The 21,634-nt window shown below is 37.9% G+C and overlaps 1 protein-coding gene across 6 annotated transcripts in view; it reads right to left on the bottom strand.

Moving 5' to 3' along the window:
• Setd2 (SET domain containing 2, histone lysine methyltransferase) overlaps nt 1–21,634 on the bottom strand; it is a 94,773-nt gene that overhangs the window by 29,874 nt on the left and 43,265 nt on the right. For 4 of the 6 annotated variants that reach the window (XM_040739593.1, XM_040739594.1, XM_040739595.1 and 1 more), the window contains 2 exons: nt 18,756–18,875; nt 16,495–17,157 (listed from right to left, as the gene is read on the bottom strand). In XM_040739593.1, coding sequence (XP_040595527.1) covers nt 16,495–17,157; nt 18,756–18,875 — 783 coding nt within the window. Of the gene's footprint in view, nt 1–13,738; nt 13,923–16,494; nt 17,158–18,755; nt 18,876–21,634 lie in introns of those variants that run through there. The other 2 variants (XR_005874680.1, XM_040739597.1) reach the window with 2 other exon arrangements.

The raw sequence follows: 21,634 nt of genomic DNA, 5'->3' as shown, positions 1-21,634 counted from the left end.
ACCATTCAAAAAAGGACTGAAAAGATTCAGCTATAAAACAAAACCCTCTGTTTTACAAAAGGGCAACTACTTGAAAGTTTAGCTACCTATCCAACATTATGATGCTATGAGGCCTAATGCCAAAACACTTATCTGATATAGCTGGCAGCATCTTATTGGGACACTGAGTAACACTGAGATTAGTGTACAAATGTAGATCCCTCCAATGTTAGCCCCAGATCCCTCTTTCCTATGCTAGGACTTTACTATGATTCTTTACCACAGCTGCACAATGATTTTAGGAATTCTTTCACATTACCAACACCCAAGACAAATTGCAGCTTTGGGTGCGGGTTTCACAAATCTTTCTTTGTAAAAAGCTCTTCATATAGATGAAAACTCCTGAAGTACTTCGGGGCTTTTCTTAGAAGTTCCCATACATCGTAGCAAGATGGAATCTGGGAAAAGGGAAAGAACTATCTGTCTGCCCTTGACTCAGATCATCAGGGCTCTTTCTTTTTGAGCTATTTCAATCTGCTACTCTCTTCCCCTCTCGGGGAAGCCTACAGTCATCTAGCTGTCAGTTTCTAGCTATGGGTACTGCATCAGTTATAAAGGCAAGAGGGAAAAACCAACATACTTAGCTCTGATTTCTCCATTCCACTGAGTAACCAAACTACTATTTATTAGCAACCACCTGAACTGTCAATTAATCTGAAGAAGTCTGACAACAACTATTTGAAAATACCATATAAACCTTGGTACTCAAAAACCCTACATGTTCATTCATAAAGACTACTTACAATAGATATATCAAAGGCCCACTAAGAGATAAAACAGCATCATTCTTTACCAAGGATCCTGACATTAAGTGTTCATGAAAAGTAACAAAAAAATTATTATTACATAGATTTCAAAAGTTGGGGACCCATTTTCTGTGATGATAGTAAATGTACCATAGAAAATGCCTTCAAAAGTTTACATTGCCAGGCATTGGTGGCTTATGCCTTTAATCCCAGTATTCTGGAGGCAGAGGCGGGTGGATCTCTGTGAGTTCCAGGCCAGTCTAGTCTACAGAGTGAGTTCCAGGACAGGTATCAAAGCAATACAGAAAAACGAAAAAAAAGTTTACATCAACTGCTAATTTGAAAATATATTCTGAGGTCAGCAAGACCAGCAGGTTAGGGATGTCTCCTGGGACTCATAGTAGAAAAGAATGACTGGGGGGGTGATAATCAACACACACAATTTTTTTTGAAGTTATGTATATGTGTGTAAGTAGGCATGTGTACATGAGCACTGGTGTCCAGAGGCCAAAGGTACTGGATTCCTCTGGAGCTGAAGTTACAGGTGGTTGTGAGCCACCCGTTATGTGTGTTAGGAAATGAACTCAGATCTCTCCCAGGAAAAGCAAGGGCTGTACATGTGCTCAACTGCTGGGCCACCTCTCCAGACCAAACTACATGTTTGTTGTTTAAAATATACTTCTTACATTCACAGAACAAATTACTACCACTGACTTGATAATTACACTGTGGTAAAGATGACCAGTACTACCTACAAATAAGCAGAACAAGTTTTATCAGTGTATACCCAAGATTGGGAGTTTCATAACTCAATCTTCCACTTTATGGAGCTAAAACCATGTGGAAATAGATTATCCACTCCCTCCTATTCAATTAATGTATTAGGAGACTGAACTCCTAAAAATGCCAATGGACTATATAAAGTTCCATGATATTTTGAAAGATGAGAGGGAAGCAGTCTTGTGAAGAATCATTCTTACTTCTTCATTCTAGCCAATATTTAGATACCACTCTTTCTCATTTCTTTAGTGCTTAGGTAGTATTCCCAACTAACACACATACACACCCAAGCTCGAACTATTATGAGCCAAGAACATCTCCTTTGCTGTATTTCTAGCACCAGAACAGTGCCCAGCAGATAGTCAATACTCAATTGTTGAGTCAATTAACAAGTGAAATTTTAGTCATTTATAGAAATCACCACACAGTACACTACATAAACTATCTCAAATAGCAGGGTGGTGACCGACTGAAAATAATTACCTATAGAAATCTAGTTTGCTTTAAAAGCATACGCCAATACTCATATTTTGCATACTTGAGATATGCCACAAGGGAATTCACAGCATAATGAAAACTCTGGGAATTGGTGAATTAGCATACCTGCAATCACAAGACTTGGGAGATAGGGCAAGATGACCTTAGCTATAGAGCAAGTTCCAGGCAAACCTGGCCTACCTGAGACTGTTTTAAACAAACACCCAGAAGAATGGCTGAGACTTGATGGTGTGTTAAGTGTCATATATATTTTTACACTGCTAAAAAAGAGGTTATTACTATATGTACATTACATGCAAAACAGACTAAAAGAGGCTAAGTAACTATGCTTGATCCAGGATCCGAGATCAAACCTAGATTTTGTATAAAACACAAATCTTCGGATTTTTTGGAGACAGGGTGTCCCAAGTACAAGCTAACCTCAAACTCAGTACAGTTGAGGATGACTTTGAACTCCTGATTCTCCTGCCACTACTTCCAGAGCATTGCAATTATTTTCTATGACAGAAATCACCTTGTCATTTTCCTTCTGTTTTTGCTTCAAACCATAACAAACTTTATTTAAGTAGAAAACCTCCAAATAAACTAACTTAGATTTTGCCCGGGACCAATGTTCACATTCAATATTTATCACATCACAAAATTTCTGAAACAAAAAATCCTAGAAGGAAAATTTAAAGATGTCTACCTGAATGTTTTATTTTTATTTTGAAACAATAATTATCCCAGTCAGTTATTAAAATGTGGTATTTTTTAAGTGCCAACACATTTCTAGTTTTCATGAAAATGTTATCTACATTTGTGTATAATAAATCTACATATACAAAAAGATTTAAAATAACAGCATATAAACTCTATACTTAGAAACATTGATAAAATAGAGCAGAGTCAGATTTCACTGACCCTCACACTTTACCATATCCACAAAACCCCAAATCTTTTCTCTTTTTTAGAAATAGAGGCTTATTTTGTCAAATGAGAGGCTGAAAAACAAAATTTCAGAAGTTCTACATCTTAAAAAAGGAAATCCAACAGGTCAAAGGAAGAAAAAATAATTCTGTGGAAGAAAAACTAAAGGTGCTGAATAGATAGCTCAGCAGTTAAAAAGGCACGTACTATTCTTGAAGAGGACCCAAGTTCAATTCCTAGCACCCACATTATAATTTGCTGAGAACCTCATAATTCCAGCTCCAGAGGGTATGATACCTCTGCCTCCTCGGGTATTTGCACTCATACACACATGCACAGACAAACACACACAGACACACATTAATAATACGTTTTCAATATTTTTTTTAAAAAAGAAACAATACAAGAAAAAAAGCTATGGGCTAAAAGACAATTGTTCTTATCTCATGGAAAAGGAATTGAAGAATCCACCACAAGAACTGAAATTGCACCGGATGGGCAGGGCTCAGTTGGCAGAAAGCTTGCCTTGTATGAACAAAACTCATGCACCACATGGTGGTGGCACCTCTGTAACCCAGCACTTGGGAGGTGGAGCAAGGGTGATCCTGAGTTCATACCCTCAGCTATGTGTGTGTTTGAGGGTAGTCAGACATACATAACAAATAAAAACACAAACCAAACTTATAATTGGCAGGTCCAGTATCTTCATTCTAAAGGAAAATTTAATTTTAAGTGATAACTATATATCTGCCAAACAAAAGGGAATAAATTAAAGGTATTTCTTAGATTTGTTACGTTTTAAAATTGTATCTTTCAGAAGACAACACTAAAAAGCCTCCATAAAGACTGGAGTGAGAGACCTAAGTCAACAGTATGCACTGTACCATATTAGATGGCTAAAATTTACTTAAAATGAGAGAATGAAACATAAGCTTTGGAATATTAAATGAATCCTCCAGCACTTATTAATAATACAGTCATGTATAAAACTCAAATGGGAATTCAACATTGTGAATCATATAAAACATCTAAAACCCCGCAAAGATTGTTTTTTCAAACGAGTCAATACTTTGAAAAAGGTTGTATTAGGAATAAAACTATCCATGAAGCTACTAATGGAAATTAATATTGCAACACGAAGAACCAGCTTGTGGAAGATTTTTCCTTGAGTCTGAAAAAGAAGTTCATGAGAGAGCTAAAAGAAAGCTGAAAATATACATGTGAAATTCAGGATCTAAAAGTAAGGGATCTATAAATGGGAAAGTCTTAAAAAAATAACAACGTAGGGCTGGAGACATGGCTCGGTGGTTAAGAGCTCCGACTACTCCTCCAGAGGACCCAGGCTCAGTTCCCGGCACCTTCACGGCAGCTCACACCTGTCTGGGACTCCAGTTCATGGGCTTCTGACACCTCACACAGACAGACATGCAGACAAAACACCAAAAAACATTTTAAAAATAAAAGCAAAATGCCAGGGGGGTAGTGGAACATGCCTTTAATCCCAGCACTCAGGAGGCAGAGGCAGGCAGAACTCTTGAATTCGAGGCCAGCCTGGTCTACAGACTGAGTCCCAGGGTAGGCAGGGCAACACAGAGAAACTCTGCCTTGAAAAAACAAAAAAGAAACAAAACAAAAATTTAAGTTCAGGTACTGTAAGAATTTGCTACCACAGAAAGGATATACACAGAAAAACAAGTTGATTTGAAAGAAAACTAAGTTGAAAGAAAGGTCTTTGTTGTTGATTAATTTGTATCCTCATTCTTTTTTTGTTTGTTTGTTTTTGGTTTTGTTTTTTTTTTTTTTTTTTTGAGAAAGGGTCTCTCTATGTAGTCCTAGCTACCCTGAAACGCACTGTGTAGATCAGGCTGGCCTTGCATCTGCATCCCTAGGATGGAAGTCATGTATCACCAAAACAGGCTGTTTTTTCACTCTTAAATCTATTACTAGATTACAAGACCTACCTGTTCTCCCTAGCAGTTTCTAAAAGGACTCAGAAATTCGTTTTGTTTTTTTTTTTAATATATATAATACTTTAGTGAAACATCCTGGCTATTAGGAAGGCTGAGGATTGCAAATTCAAGATCAGTCTAGACTACAGGGTGAGTTAAAGACAGCCTGGGCAATGAGTGAAACAAACCCTGTCTCAAACTAAAACCTACAAAAAAGGTTGGGGATATAAACTAAGTGGTAAGGTGCTTGCCTAGCATGTATAATGGACCTGAGTACCATTCTCAGTACCACTGTTCCCTTACAATGACAAAAATCACAAACATGCTGCTAGGAATGTACTATAAAAGTAAAATCATAATGAAGTAGGCAACAATTTCTAAAACATTTTGGAAAAACTGGGATATAGTTCAGTGCTTGTCTACCATGTACAAAGCCATTAATGAAATAATTTTTTGAGAAAATGAAAAAATACTCAATACTGACTTCAGACCCTGAGCTAAAGCACTTACCAGAAGAAAATAATGGTATCTGTCCTATAATAAGAAGTGCATTTTATTTTAAGGTATGCACATACACATGTGTGTGGGTATACTCATTTGTGTGTAAGCACACAGAAAACACAGGTCAACCAAGCTGCTATCTTTTTTAGCTCTCCATCTTTGTTTTCCCCTTTCTTTTCTGAATACAAGGTCACTTTACTGAATGTGGGGCTGACCAACAAGCCCCCAGGATCTGCCTTTCTCTGCCTAGGCATGCTGGAGTAACAAGAAAATTCCACTTATTTTACACGAGTGACAAGCTGAAGTCCTCAGGCCAGTGCTGCAAACATGCTATTCCCTAGCCAACTCTATAACCCAGCAGGTCTATTTTGAAAAGCTAGATTATTTCTCCTTGTTAGCCACTGAATCTCTTTCCTAAGCACTTTCCTGAGAAAGCAGCAATTCTAAGAGAAGCAAGGAAAGACTGAGCAATCCCATTATCATAGCTGAAGACTAGATGGAAAGAGGAGGAGAGGATAAAGGGACACAGTCAAGTACCAACTTCAAGGAAAAACAGAATTCTAAGAAAAAAGGAAATATTTTTAGAAATAGTGAAAACATGCTTTACAGGACTGAAGAAATATGAAATACTTCTGATTACAAATGTCAAAAGAAACAGGTAATTAAAAACTATAGCTTAATAAGTCTATTATCCCTAGGAAACTGCTTGTCAGAAATACCTGAATGGAAAAATTACAAAGAGGACTTCAGAAGGGTTTGATGCCAAGTCTGAGGACCTGAATTTGATCTCTGATGCCCACATGGTAGGAGAAAAGTGACTCCTACAATATGTTCTCTCGTCTTTCATATGAGTACCATGGCATGTGTACAAGCATAAGCATCCATATGCATGTGTGTGCATACACACACACCCCACACAGAATAAGAAGTATTAAAAAAAGAATCCAAAGATAACATGCATGTCTAGACACAGGAGAATAGGGAGCAGCATAATGTGCTGCCCATTTTTATTCATTCATTCATTTATTTTGGTGCTGGGCTGAAACCCAAGGCTGTACATGCTAAGCACAAGTTCTACCATTGAGCTACTCTCTTAGCGTCACCTGTTTATTCTTTGGGAGGGAGGCCTCTGAACAGACATTTTTATTTCTAACTTCAGAATGCTGGGCACCCAAGAAGTGAAAAACAAATAAGGTCCAGTATCAATTTTCATCCACTAAGTACCGTGCAACTAAGTCGAGCAATATGGGTGTCTATCAAAGTAACAAATAATGCACACAATGACTCAGCTATGCTTAAGTATGAATTACCCACTATTGAGGCAAAGAAAGAGATCAACATACATGGATATAATAGGGGACTGAAGTTATAGTACACTTATAAAACTAAATACCATATTTCCATAAAAATATTCTATATGCTTGTATGAATAGTCATGTTTATTAAATAAAAAAGTAAAAAAAGCAGGCTGGGTGTGGTGACACATGTCTTTAATGATAGCACTTAAGAGGCAGAGGCAGGCAGATCTAAGTTCCAAATCAGTTTGGTCTACATAGCAAGTTCCAGGCCTAGCTGAAACCCTGACTAAATAAATAAATCAAAGCTGGCCATACATATGCATAATATGCAAGATTTCTTTCTGGAAGGCTGAACAAACACTTGTGCGCGCGCACACACACACACACACACACGCACACGCACACACACACACACAATGCCAATTGTCCCTGAGAACCACTATAGGAGACAGAGTGGGAAAGAAACACGTCATTATATGCACTTTGTCTCACAAAGAATCATCTTTCTAAAACAGAAAAGACCACACATCTCAGAAGCAGCTCTAGGTATATTACCAAAGGACTTGTCCTGCACAGTGAGTGTGTTCCTGGTGAAGACCTGGCTACTCAAGAGGCAACGGCTAAAATGCTGTTTGGCAGAGCCCTTGCTTCATTTTGAGTTGATCGAAGCTTTTTTTTTCTTACCCCTCCTTCTCAAGCCCTGCCCATTTAGACTACAATTCAAAGAATCTCCCTTGGCAATGCTCACTTTTATCCTGCATATATCATGAAGCACTGAAAGTTAGTCTGCTGTCAAAGACTAAAAGTCAAATACTTGTGCAGGAAAGAAAACAAAAAGCATATTCAAATAGAATAGCAACCATTAATGAGTAATCAATCATGACTAAATGTTTCTTCAATTTTAGATCTGATTTTCCGGCCAAATTAAATCTAGATCTAAGATTTTTCCTAAAACTTTTTCAAATGCAATTATATCTGATATGTTTCAAACATAAGACTCATCACAGGCAGCCAGGCTGTAGTGGCACACAACTTCACTCCCAGCACTCTAGCAGAGGTAGGCAGATCTCTGCGTCTGAGACCAGCCTGGTCTACAGAGTGAGTTCCAGAACAGCCAGGGCTACACAGAGAAACCATTTCTCAAAAAAGACAGACAGACAGACAGACAAACAAACAAAAAACCCTCATCATAGTCTTGAAGTGTGGGTCCTATTGATGCCCAGTCATCCAGAAAACACCTTTAAAGTTTATTCTGCCATCTGACAGCACACATTCTTATTAGAGAAGCTGCTCTAGCTACAAGCCCTTACAACTGAAGAGCTGAAGCACCATGTGCTTTCAGAAATTATGAATGTCCTTCAAAGTTCAATCACAGCACATAGGCTGAAAACCACTACAACATTAAGGGTGAATGGACACTTGAGCAAACACTGATGTAATGGTTGTTACAACTACAGAAGGAATCTCACTAGTTTCTAAATCAGACGTAGATGGGGAAAAAATGTGTGGCACATATTTACCAACAATGACACAATTCCATGGGCTGCTTGGCAAGAACAAAGAAATCAGTATTATTTGAGTCAGAATAAAGATCAAATGAATATAAGGTTTAAATCAGAAGTCAGCTCCCTCAACCAAAAGTCAACTTCATAGCCCTTTTGTTTTTCAGCTGATAAAAATACCACCATAAACTTCATAGGTTGAAAAGATCACGATATGTATGTAAATATTTTCTGATTATCTATCAAACACAAAACTCACACTACGTATTAAGTAATATAGTGTCATGGAATTCACTTTTTCACTCAACTATTTACAAAGTGCCAAACTGTAATATGTTAACAGGCTCTTCACAGAGACTAAGTAGAACATGGTGGGCAAGGGGGAGAGCAGGGAGGGAGACTACAGGAACCAAAACAAAAGTCATCACTGCTTTTGCTTCAAGTACTACTGTGAAAAGTCATTTGCTATCATTGGAAAGGATGTGATGAGAATATAAGCAAAGGGTAGGAAACAATACAGTCGTGGAAAACAATTATTTCCCATGGGAAAGGAAAAAACTTAGAAGAAAAATCTAAAAGAAAAGCAAGTGTTTTGAGAAAGTACAAGGACAGTAGAAGCTGACCACGGTTCCTGGACTAGAATGATCTGAGAGCAAATGAAGACATAAGTGGAAGTCAGACTATGCTATGCAAGCAAGCCACATTAAGAAAAATGTAACCAACAGTGTAAAAGTGGAACCATTTTCAAAAAATTTAAAGGACACTAACACGAACAAAGTTGTACTACCAGAAGACTATCCTAGATGCCAAGTACATCATCGATTGTTAGGGGGATGCAATTAAGAGGGAACTTACTGCAACCAGTGCTACAAAGATACCGTAAGAAACTCTTAAAACCATTAAAAATCATCCATCCAGGTCACATGTGCTAGTCCATGACTATGATCCCAGCACCCAGGAGACAGAGGCACAAGGACCATCAGACTAAGTGTGATGTCAGGTCAGTATACAAAGCAAGTTCCAGGTCAATCACATCGCAAGATCCAAAAAGCATTAAATGGCTCGTGCCCTTGCTCGTGCAAGAAGAATTTAACATCCATGCAAGTAGTTTTTATAAACTATTAAAAAAAACAAAAAAGAAGATATTCTAAACTAGGAGAACAATATGTCTGAAGATATGGAAAGATGAATATACATATGAACAGATGACATAGCTCATGACAAGAAAACTTGTTGAGCAAGATGAGACAGACACAACGGTCATTTCTATAGGTTTGTTCTTTAGGTACTTAATTAACACTGTTTTTAAGGTGACTATGCAACGCTACTACTACAAAGTCCTCTGAATCTTATTTACAATTCTAAAAGATAATGAAAGATATTATGTTGAAAGCAAAGATAGCAAGAACAAACAAGGGTCTGTAAAGCAAGACAAGGCAGGAGTCTACATTAAAAGTGTTAGATCAGATACTAAATGATCTATTTAACCTGCAGAATAAAAGAAATTTACTTGTTTGTGTGAATGAATGTATGTATGTATAGGTGTGCAAACCATATCACACATATGGAGAGCAGATGATAATGCTTGGTAGTTGGTTCTCTCCTTCCATCATGTGGCTTCCAAGTATCAAACTCAGGTAGGTCCTCAGGCTTGGAGGCAAATAATTTTTTTAATTAAAAAAATTTACATATACGAAATTTCTCACCAGAAAGAATAAGTATTTGAAAAAATGGCTAAGAGCTAGGAAGGTCAATTATAAACTGAAAATGGAACAGCATGCTATGTCAGAAATTTTAAAACAGAAACACACCAAAATGATGCAGAAGGAGTTTTCATAGGCTTAATAGGAGGCAATTTAAGCACCAAATGTTGAAATTAATACAACATAATCCACTGACTAGAACAAGAAGCCATTAGTCTAAAAATACTGTTAGGCAATCATCAGTGGCTCAAGGAAATAACTTAATGCTGAATTAATGGACACTTTCAATGAAATATACAGCTTTATGTTATTTCCAAAACTGCTCATCTGTAGTTTTATTTTTGTCTTGTTTTCATCTAAATGAAGGGGAGACAGTGTCTTAATGTGTAGTCACCCTGACCTGGAATTATCTATGTCACCCAGGTTGGCCTGGAACTCAGGATCCTTCTGCTACATCTCACCTCTCCTGGTGATGGGATCACAGGTATGGGCCATCACTCACAGGTGTATAGTGACTTTAGCAATGTCACTGAAGGCTGACACTGGATATATCCAGTAAATATTATGAGAAAAATAACATGCTAATATTCCTGATAGGAACAAGTTTTTGGTTTTGGTTTTTGGTGTTTTCTTTTTTTTAGACAGGATTTCCCTACATAGTTCTGGCTGTCCTGGAATTCACTCTGCAGACCAGGCTAACCTTGAACTCACAGAGATTGGCCTGCCTCTGCCTCCCAAGGGTTAGGATTGAAGTTGTTCGCCATCCCCCTCCCCAAGTCAGAAATATATATCATTTAACTTAGAAAAATTCAGAGAAAATTATAGTGAAAATTTGGCAAAAACGTTAGCATTGCAGAATTTGAATAAAGGGCTTGGAAAATTTTTAGCCAATTTTCTATGTATTTATCACTAGAATATGAATTTCATGCTGAATGCATACAGAAGATTCTTGGATGTTTCTAAATCTAAATTTTTTTGGTACTAATACTAACTAGAAAAATGTATGTGGTTTAATCTGCATTAGAAAAATCTCAAGTCACTGACTGGTTAGATCATGGTCCTGAGGAACAACACTGCTGAAAGGCTTTTCTCACTAGGAAGTTCTTTCTATAGTGTTCATTACTTTCCTGCATCTCATACAGTCTCACACTTGAGGTATCTTTTTGTAAACAGAGTGACTCTGTACCAACAAAATCTAACTTCACAAGTGATAGAAACATTATTACTGTCTTTGGGAAAACAGATTTAATAGCTCGCCCAAATGTGTAAAGTAAAAGTGACTTTGTTTAGCAAGATGTTTAAAGCATGTATCACAATCTCTATAATCTATCCCATCTCTGTGGCAATTACCAAAGTCTACCATTACAGCAGTCACAGCCAAAATATAAATAAACAAGCATGAAGCACAACAACGTTTAAAAACAAGACTGGTAGTGCCTCAAATATCCAACTGATAGGTTTTTCTTTTGAGACAACATCATACTATATAGCCAGACTGACTTCCAACTCATGATCCTTTTCTCTTAGTTTCTAGAGGATTACAGGCTACCACCAAGCAAGCTGCACTACCATTTAGACAAAAATAGTTTAGATAACAAAATGGACCACAAAATAAAAAGTGACCTCAGCCAGGGATGGTGGTATATGCCTTTGGCAACAGCAGGGGATAGTGAGTTCCAGAAGCAAGAACTACATAGTGAGAACCTACCTTAAAAATTTAAAAATTTTAAAATGTGTGTGTTGGGGGGCTGGGGGGTGCAGGACTCACTGCTGATGGAGGTGGCACATACCTAATACACACACCTTTAATCCTAGCATCTGGAATACTATAGCTAGACCCTGTCTCTTCACCAAAGAAGGATAAACAAACCAGGAAATTTTAAACCATTTTTGCTCTTTATAAAACAAGACACTTGGGCTGGAGAGATGGCTCAGAGGTTAAGAGCACTGCATGTTCTTCCAGAGGTCCTGAGTTCAATTCCCAGCAACCACATGGTAGCTCACAACCATCTATAATGAGGTCTGATGCCCTCTCCTGGGGTACAAGCATGTACACAGATTAAAAAAAACTGTATGAATAATAAATAAATAAATAACAAAAACAAGATACTTGTCAGGTGTTGGTAGGTAGCACATGCCTTTAATCTCAGCACTCACAGGTGGATCTTTGTGAGTTCAAGGCCAGCCTGGTCTACAGAGCAAGTTCCAGGACAGCCTCTAAAGCCACAAAGAAACCCTGTCTAAAAACAAAAATAAACAAAACATACATACAAAGACAAGTCACTTAAAAATATTCTCAATGTAGCCTAGCATTGGTGGCTCACGCCTTTAATCCCAGCACTCTGGAGGCAGAGTCAGGTGGATCTCTGTGAATTTGAGGCCAGCTTGGTCTACAGAGCCAGTTCCAGGACAGCCTCCAAAACAGAGAAACCCTGTCTCAAAAAAAAAAAAAAAAAATCTCAATGGTGCACCATCTAAAACAGCTTTTGCTGGAGGTAACTCTACATAGGCTCATATCCTCTTTTAGTCTTTTCTTCTATCTTCTATAGACTTAACAAATTTATCACAGCTCAGGACATACAACTTCATTTCCAAATGTACATATCTTTTACAGACAATGCTGGTGAGGGAGTGAAATTTCATTGACTCAAAACCATTCAATTTAGGTATGTATTTCAGCTTTCTATAAAAAGTTCAATGTTGTTTTCTGACCAAATATTGTTTCTTTCTTTTTTTTCTTTTTGGTTTTTTGGGACAAGGTTTCTCTGTTTAGCCCTGGTTGTCTTAGAGCTCACTATGTACATCAGGCTGGCCTCGAACTCACAGAATCTCCTGCCTCTGACTTCCAAGTGCTGGGACTAAAGATGTGTGCCATCACCCCTAGCTAAAACAGTGTATTTATAAGTTAAAGGTAGTGTCTACAAAAAGATAAAATAAGAGAGTAAAAGTAGTCATTAAGGGGCTGGACAGAGAGCTCAGGGGCTAAGAGCAAATGGCTGCTCTTCCATAGGTTCTGAGTTCCAGCAACCATATGGTGGTTCATAACAATCTATAGCAGGATCTCATGTCCTCTTCTGTCTGGCATGCAGGTATACATGCAGAGCACTCATACATAAAATATGAATAAACAAAATTTTTAAAAATAAAAAAAGTAAGTCATTAAGAAGTACTAACTTACTACTTAGAGGAAGCTTCTGTCCCCAAATTATCTAATCCAGGTAGAAATAGAACTACCAAGGTGATCAGAAGGAGAGTAGCACATCCTATACTTAAGTGTTTGTAAAGAAGGCCTTAGTTATTATATTTATTAATCATTGTATGTTATACAATATTTATGTTATTGTATATGTTAACAAATAAGAAAACTGCCAAATTCATGAGAACCTTACCTCTTTTTCATATGATCCAATTGGATGAAGATTGTCCCAGTCAAGTTATAATTATCAACTGTAATCACTGTTTTGCCTTGTGAAATCTAGACTACATTTTCAGCAAGACAGGTGATGCACAGCAGTTCTTTTTCCACACAGAAATAGATACACATGTCCCTGCTAAAAATGTAGCCCAGTTAGTCTGCATGTGAAGTTGAACACATTTGTTAATTGCAATGTGCTAGGTGATATGAAAGCTACTATAGGAGGAAAATGTGTATGATAAATGCCTTGCAAAGTCTACGCAGTGATCCTGTATATATAAGGTATAGAAAAAGTAGCTCACTTAATCCTTTCTTGCCAGAAGTAGGGATTTTCCTGGAACAACAATTGTTGGCAATGGACGCACCAAAATAATGCCGGCGCCAGTGAGTTAACCACCTCTGTCCTCTTTTCACCTATTATATTTTTCATGCATCATCCAACTTCCCAACCATCTTCCTGTTTCTTCACAGAACGCACGCTAGGTTCTTGTTTTTCTTCAGCACGAAGTTGAAAATGGAGTTGAGAAAAGGAGACACATGGTCAGCTGGTGATGTTAACAAGCTCCTTGCTGCCCTGAGAAGCTAGATGGAAATGGTTCAAGTTACAAGGGGGATCATCATCAGATCTGGGAGGACAAAGAAGCTTCATTCCCTTCCCTCCCACCCTCTCACATTTTATTGATGATCCCTATAGTCTGTCTTAACAGCAAAACCAAGATTAAAGAGTATGAAGTAATCCTGTTCAGTTCTTTACTCCATCCAATGTAGAATGGACAACTGGAATGCAGCTCCAGTAATGTTACAGCAGCCCCACAAGATCAGGAAGAATCAGAGTGGCCAAAACAACCACAATCAATGCTTTTTAATATAAACTAAATATCAGCAACCAACACAGTACTTGGTCACAGGTGCTTAGTACGGTTGAAAGACTAAGACATTTTCTTTTCAGCTAATGTCTACTTGAACTCATAGGTGAAGTCAGACAGAAGTAGTTAACTCTTTCAATGCCGGGATAGTATGGTACACAATAAACATATTAGATCAGTATGTTTCTCTAAAACATGTACAATTTATCAATTTCTAATTTTAGTCTCCTAGCAAACTGCCACCTAAGTATTTTTCTTAACTTACAAGACAATAGTAATCAGAGTTTAGAAACCAGACACATGATGAATGCCAATGAAAAGAATAGAAGAATTAACAACCCAGCACAAATATGTAACCAAACATCACAGTTCACAGTAAAGATGTTTCTTAGCAATGCAATGCCCAAGCAGGTTTGAAAAAGAAAAGAGACTTGCATTTAATGGTTCCTTTGATGTTAAGAAGTCAGATAAATACAAAATATGAAATCTAAGAGTTTATTTTAGATATAAATAAAAATATAAACAGTCAAGAAGATCATTAACATACACATTATTGTGAAAACTACTCTGATCTTTCAGATAGGAGTTCAAAGAATAAGAAGAAATCATTTTTTAAGAATGAAAAATGGGTGTTCAGAGTGAGGTTAATTATTTCAGTTATATCTAAACAGTTTAAACACATCCCAGAAAGTAAATCATACATTTATAATTACAGCTAACTTTACACAGAGAATCAAAAACCTTATATCTTATAATTTTAAGACAAGTGTATGGAATTATAACAATCTGAGAAATGTTGACCAGAGACGTCTCAGCAAGCCAATGGCTTTACAACAGCTCTCTCTCTCTCTCGTCACCTATGGACCATGGCTTTACATGTCTTTCCTGTGTCCACTTCTGTACTTGCTTCTACGTCTACCATTACTTCTAAATTATTCATTATGCAGGCTCTGACAGCTGCCTCCAAACAGCAGAGGAACGTCTTTTAGGACCCCTGTGCTTTAAACAAAGGTCCAACAAGTGGGCATCCTAGTATCTCTCGTTTAACAGCAATTCTGATTCCTGCAAGTTATACACGGCATCATAAACAGATTTACTATGAAGACTTCTTTTGTAATTATAAAATAAATTCAGGTTTCACATTAAACAAAGCTGGATTCATGCTAAATTTTAAGTGATCAAAGATTAATGTACGTAAGTAAGAACACAGACTGGTATATGAAAAGGTCTCAACAGGATGAACAGGCAGAACCTTGGACAACCAAACGACTGCTCATTAGGTTCAGTCTAAATCCCATTGGGTCAAAATCACATGATCTAATCCGATGAGCTTCGTAGTTTTGCCTTGCTACAAAAAAACTGGATTGCTATTTATCTAATTGTTTCAATTCTGAGGGAAGAAAGGAGGAACAGACAATAAAAAGTAGGAAATAACTTGTTCTCATGGGTTCCTCAAAACCTGGATCCCAGACCCAGAGCACTTACAATAGGCTCAAATGTTTATACATTCATATATATTCAAGATCCAGACTGGGTTTTCTGAAAGGCAAATTCTACACATCTTATTGCATTCCTTATCAAGAATATTCATACATACATACATACATACATACATACATACATACATACATGCATGCATGCATACATACATACACACACACACATACATCTGCCTGCCTCTGCCTCCAAAGTCATGCACCACCACTGCTTGGCTATTTATTGAGATAGGCTCTCTGTATATAGTCCTAGTTATCCTAGAGCTCACTATGTAGACGAGGCTTGCCTTAAACTAAAAAAATCTTCTGGCCACTGCCTCCCTAAGTGTTGGGATTAAAAGTGTACACCACCACTCTTGGCTTCCCCTCCTTTAGATAACATGCTTTGTCTAATTAAAAACAAAATAAAATTTAAGTACAGGCCTATTTCTAAAAGAAAAAAAAATAAACTAGTGCCATGTTTTTTTCTAGAATAAAATTTCATAATCATTTTATAACAAAAAGTTCCTAAATTACCAGGGTGTTCCAATTAATCTCATTAACTTTCTACTAGCCCATTCAATTGATTTCCAATTAATTTAAACATCTGCTCTCATTACATACAGTTAGTTAACAATAAAAGGATTTTGTTTTGTTTTTAATGAAGAGCTCTTGTTATTAAAATCACCAGTATGACAGACTTTTCTCAGTGAGAGAAAAGGGGGACACATCTCCACAATAGTTTGACTGGTATGACTCCTTATGGTGACCAAATAAACAAACAAGTAAGAAAATAAATAAGTGCTTTCTTACCTTGAGGTCTTTCCAACTGTCTAGCAGCTTGGTGGCCAAATCACTTATATCCACTGTTTTATCTGGAGGTTCTTGGCTTCTCTCACTTTCAACATCAGACACACCCTCTTCTTCATCTTGGGATGGTGTTTCCTCAGCAATAGTTTCTTCTAGTTTTGTGCCACTGCTTTCTTTGAGCTCTGTCTCAGTGTCAGCCTCTGGTTCAGATGTGGGTAATTTACTGACTTCAATGGTGGTTTCACTCTCAACTTTGGACTCACACAGCTGTTGTGGCAGTAGCTGTTGTGACTGCAAGTCGTCATCTTCTTCTACAGTGACAGTTTCTAATGGATCAAGGTCCTCTTTGCCATCCTTGCATTCTAACTCACTGGTTACATCAGAGATCGCACTGTCCATGCTATTTTCACTTATAATTTTAAGCCTTCGAAATATGAGTTTCTTGGGAGTCTCTGTATCCACTTCTGTGCTTAGCTTGATGGAAGGATCAGGCGTATTAAGTGGCGTGTGAGCACGTGATGTATTCTCACTAGAATACCCATCACCTTCACTTAATGGAGGGACAGCAGTCTTGGTCTGAGACCAGCGTTGAATGATTGGAAGCACTTTACTTTCTTCCAACATATTTTTAGTAGGAATGGGCAAATGCTCCAAAGTCTTTATAATCTGATTAAATAAAATAAAAAAAATAATCATATCATTTGTACAGCTGCCCTTGCAAACATAAGGTAAGTACTCATAGAAGTAATACTACATTCGGGGTATTGTCATACTAAATTAATACCTACATCTTCAAAAATATAGATGCAGTTGAAGATTATAACATTTCCTTTTAAGAAGGAAGAAAAACTTTTAGTAAGTCTGATCTACAATAAAAAGTACAAAGTAATGACATAGTGATTACTCACACACTAAGTGTGACTGATAAATACTCTCTACGAAGAAGGAATTCCCAAAACTATGCAGCTTAAAAAAAAAAAAAACAAAAACTACTAGACCTCATTTCCAGTCTCCTTTTCTATAAAATTCCCCCAGGTTACTATAATAAAAACTTGGGAACTATGCAACACCATGTGTTTAAATGATAATTTCCACACTTAAAAGATTCAAATATAGTTGGTGGAACACACCTTTAATCACAACACACAGGAGGAAGAGTGGATCTTGGTGAGTTCGAGGCCAGCCTGGTCTACCAATAGTTCTAGGACAACCCTGTCTCAAAAAACCAATAAATATCTGTAAAAAGTGTTTTTTATTAAATAACTATGATTTTTAAAAAGCTACCTATCAGGAGCTGGAGAAATGGCTTAGCATTTAAGAGCATTGGCTGTTCTTCCTGACAACCGGAGTTCAATTCCCAGCACCCAAATGGCAGCTCACAACTGTCTGTACCTCCAACATGTGAAACCCTCACAGAGATACACAGGCATGCAAAACACCAATGCAAATGAAATAAAAATAAATTGTAAAAAAAATAAATAAAGAGTTACCGATCAGGGGCTGGAGAGATGGCCCTCATATACATAAAATAAATCTTTTTTTAAGACTTAATAAATACATATATTATGTATAATGTTCTGCCTACAAGGCAGAAGAGGGCACCAGATCTCATTACAGATGGTTGTGAGCCATCATGTGGTTGCTGGGATTTGAACTCAGGACCTCTGGAAGTGCAGCCAGTGCTCTTAATCTCTGAGCCATCTCTCCAGCCCAAATAAATAAATCTTTAAAAAAATACTACATATCAAAAGTCAGAAAATACTAATTTCATTAAAACCTTTAACACTGCAAATCCACTATGTGCCAAGTAATCCTTACTTAGACCTTTGAAAACATTTCTTTGTTTTTCAGGATGTTATAATTCTTGTCAACAATTAAGAACTCCAAACTTCAATTTTTCTGCGTTTTGCCATAATTTAAAAGTAATAGTGTTAGCAATAAACTTAATTACTATCATGATGTATCTTGCTTACATTTTCTGTTATACAGAGCTGACTTTAAGACACTATGGGGAAAACCAAAGGCAAACTTACTACCAAAACTGAAGTATATGTAAGGTTATAACAATGACATAGGCATAATAAACTTTTTATTATTTGATACTGATGGCATAGTGTCATGTCTCCTCCGACTAAGCAATCAACAGAAGCAGTTCTAAGAAATGTGGAAAGACTGTGAACTGACCTCTTCCTTCTAAGAAATGTGCAAAGACTGTGAGAACTGACCTCTTCCTTGTAAGAAATGTGGAAAGACTGTGAACTGACCTCTTCCTGAAGCTTCTGGTTGCTTTCCCGGCCATCGCCAAGCTCTGCCATCCAGATCCACAGCAGCGACAACCCATGACGTTCCAGAAATGACTTGAGGCAGGACTGTGAGTGTGTGTTCTTTCATGGGAGGAAAGAGGCATGATGCAGAGTGTTAAGGGGGCAATTCTAGTCAAATGTTACAGAAATTCATGGTGAGAATTAAGAGTTTGCTTTAATGCACACACACACATCCAAAACCTCTATTTTTATCAACTACAATTAGACATCTAACAAATACCATAGGGAATTTTAATATTTGAGAAATTTCGTTCTTTAATGTATTTTTGTCAAACTTACTCCCAATTATCTGCTCTTGCCCCCCCCCATTCTCATTGATTTTTTTTCAATGAGTACCCCTTCTACTTTTAAGTCTCTCACAAATTTAATTAGTTACTGGAACAAAACTAAACAACTGAAAACAACGTCTCCTTACACCTTTAGTCCCAGCACTTGAGAGGCAGAGGCAGGCTGATCTCTTTGAGTTTGAGGCCAACCTGGACTACAGAGGGAGTTCCAGGACAGCCAGGGGTACACAGAAAAAACCAAACACACACACGCACACACACACACACACACACACACACACACACACACACACACACACACACACACACACACACGTACATTACAACTTGGACTTCAGAAAAAATGGGAAATGATTAAACTATTAATGTGTCATTTATAGAGAAATTCAGTTCTGGGCCTGGCAAGACAGTTCAAGCAGTTCAAGGTACTTGCCTATAAGTCTGATGGCCTAAACTGAATGTCTGGGTCTCACATGGTGAAAGGAGAGAACTGACCACCACAGGCATGTGCCTACACACATACAATAAACTTAAAAATAAATAGATAAAAGTTAGGAGCTGGATAGAGAGTTTTCAATAGAGGAGTCTAAAATGGCTGAGAGGCACTTGAGAAAGTGCTCAACATCCTTAGCCATCCGGGAAATGCAAATCAAAACAACTCTGAGATACCATCTCACTCCTGTCAGAATGGCTAAAATCAAAAACACCAATGACAATTTATGCTGGAGAGGATGTGGTGAAAGGGGGACACTCCTCCATGGCTGGTGGGAGTGCCAACTGGTTCAGCCACTTTGGAAATCAGTATGGAGATTCCTCAGAAAAATGGGAATAAACCTACCACAAGACCTAGCAACTCCACTCTTAGGCATATATCCAAAAGATGCCCATTCATACAACAAAGATGTCTGTTCCACTATGTCCATAGCAGCTTTATTTGTAATAGCCAGAACTTGGAAGCAACCTAGATGTCCCTCAACCGAAGAGTGGATAGAGAAAATGTGGTACATCTACACAATGGAGTACTATTCAGCAGAAAAAAGTAATGGAATCATGAGATTCGCAGGCAAATGGATGACACTAGAAGAAACCATCCTGAGTGAGGTAACCCAGTCACAAAAAGACAAACATGGCATGTACTCTCTCATATATGGATTTTAGACATAGATCTGGGGAGTGCCAGCCTACAATCCTATGGCCAGAGAGTCTGGGAAACAGAAACTTCATTTAGTGGCTAATCGAAGAAGAGGCAGACTCCCTTGGTTAAGTACTGAGCTGAACTCAAGAAAGCCAGTAACAGAGAGGGAGGACTGATGATCAAAGGGATTAAGTCTGGGCCGGTTTAACCCCCCAGAAACAGCTGACCAGACAAAGGTTAACTCTTGAATCCCAGGCATCAGCCTGGGAATCCAGCATGGGACTGATCAAGACCCCCTGAATCTGGGTGTCAGTGAGGAGGCCTAGGGAATCTATTGAGCCTTGGGCAGCAGATCAGAACCCATCCCAAGTATACACACGGACTTTGGACTCCCATAGAACAATGGGAGGTGCACTCTCACCCTGAACTCTTGGGGAAGGGTCTAGGCCCTACCCTATATGAAATGACAGACTATGGACACCCCCATGGAGGGCCTCACCCTCCCTGGGGGAATGAGGGGATAATGGGGGGGGGTTGGGGAGAGGGCACGGGAGGAGGGGAGGGAAAGGGAGAGGGACCTGGAACTGACTTGTGAAGCAACCTTGTTTCTTATCTAAATTTAAACTGGAAAAAAAAAAACACAAAATCAACAGGAAAAAAAAAAAGTTAGGAGCTGGGTATCGCTCAATGGTTAGGAGCACTTGTTTCTCCCAAAGGACCTGGGTTCAATTCTTAGCACCCACATACATGGTGGCTTACAATTATCTATAACTCCAGTTAAAGGGACTCTCTAATACCCTCTTCTGACATCTGCAGACACGAGGCAAGCACAAATTGCAAATTCGTGTATAAATGCAGGCAAATACAAAACTATACCACCAATCCTAAGATTTTTTTAGGTTTTTTTTTAAAGATTTATTTATTTATTATGTATACAGTATTCTGTCTGCATGTATGTCCACAGGCCAGAAGAGGGCACCAGATCTCATTACAGATGGATGTGAGCCACCATGTGGTTGCTGGGAATTGAACTCAGGACCTCTGGAAGAGCAGTCAGTGCTCTTAACCTCTGAGCCATCTCTCCAGCCCAAGATTTTTTTTTTAGATATATTTTTTATTATCCATTTCTTATGGCATACTTAGTAAATTAGAATACATGAGACATAGTAAAATAGTTTTGGTATACTAGTAACTGGTGGGAAAGAAGGGAACTATACCAAGTACCATGAATTATTACACTAAAAACAAAATCCCATAATGTGCTTTTAACTGAAAGGAAAAGCAAACCAAGTCTTGTATTAATAATAGTGAACTTGCTAGCCATTTTAGAGGGTATAAGCTTTCAGAGTCCTAAAGAACTTGTATTCCTATTTAAAATATGACAAACCTTTCTCCAT

Source organism: Mesocricetus auratus, unplaced genomic scaffold (genome assembly GCF_017639785.1).
Source record: "Mesocricetus auratus isolate SY011 unplaced genomic scaffold, BCM_Maur_2.0 Super-Scaffold_100691, whole genome shotgun sequence".
Classification (NCBI taxonomy): Eukaryota; Metazoa; Chordata; class Mammalia; order Rodentia; family Cricetidae; genus Mesocricetus; species Mesocricetus auratus.
Note: the sequence above shows the minus strand (reverse complement) of the source record. Positions and strands in the feature narration are given on the sequence as shown.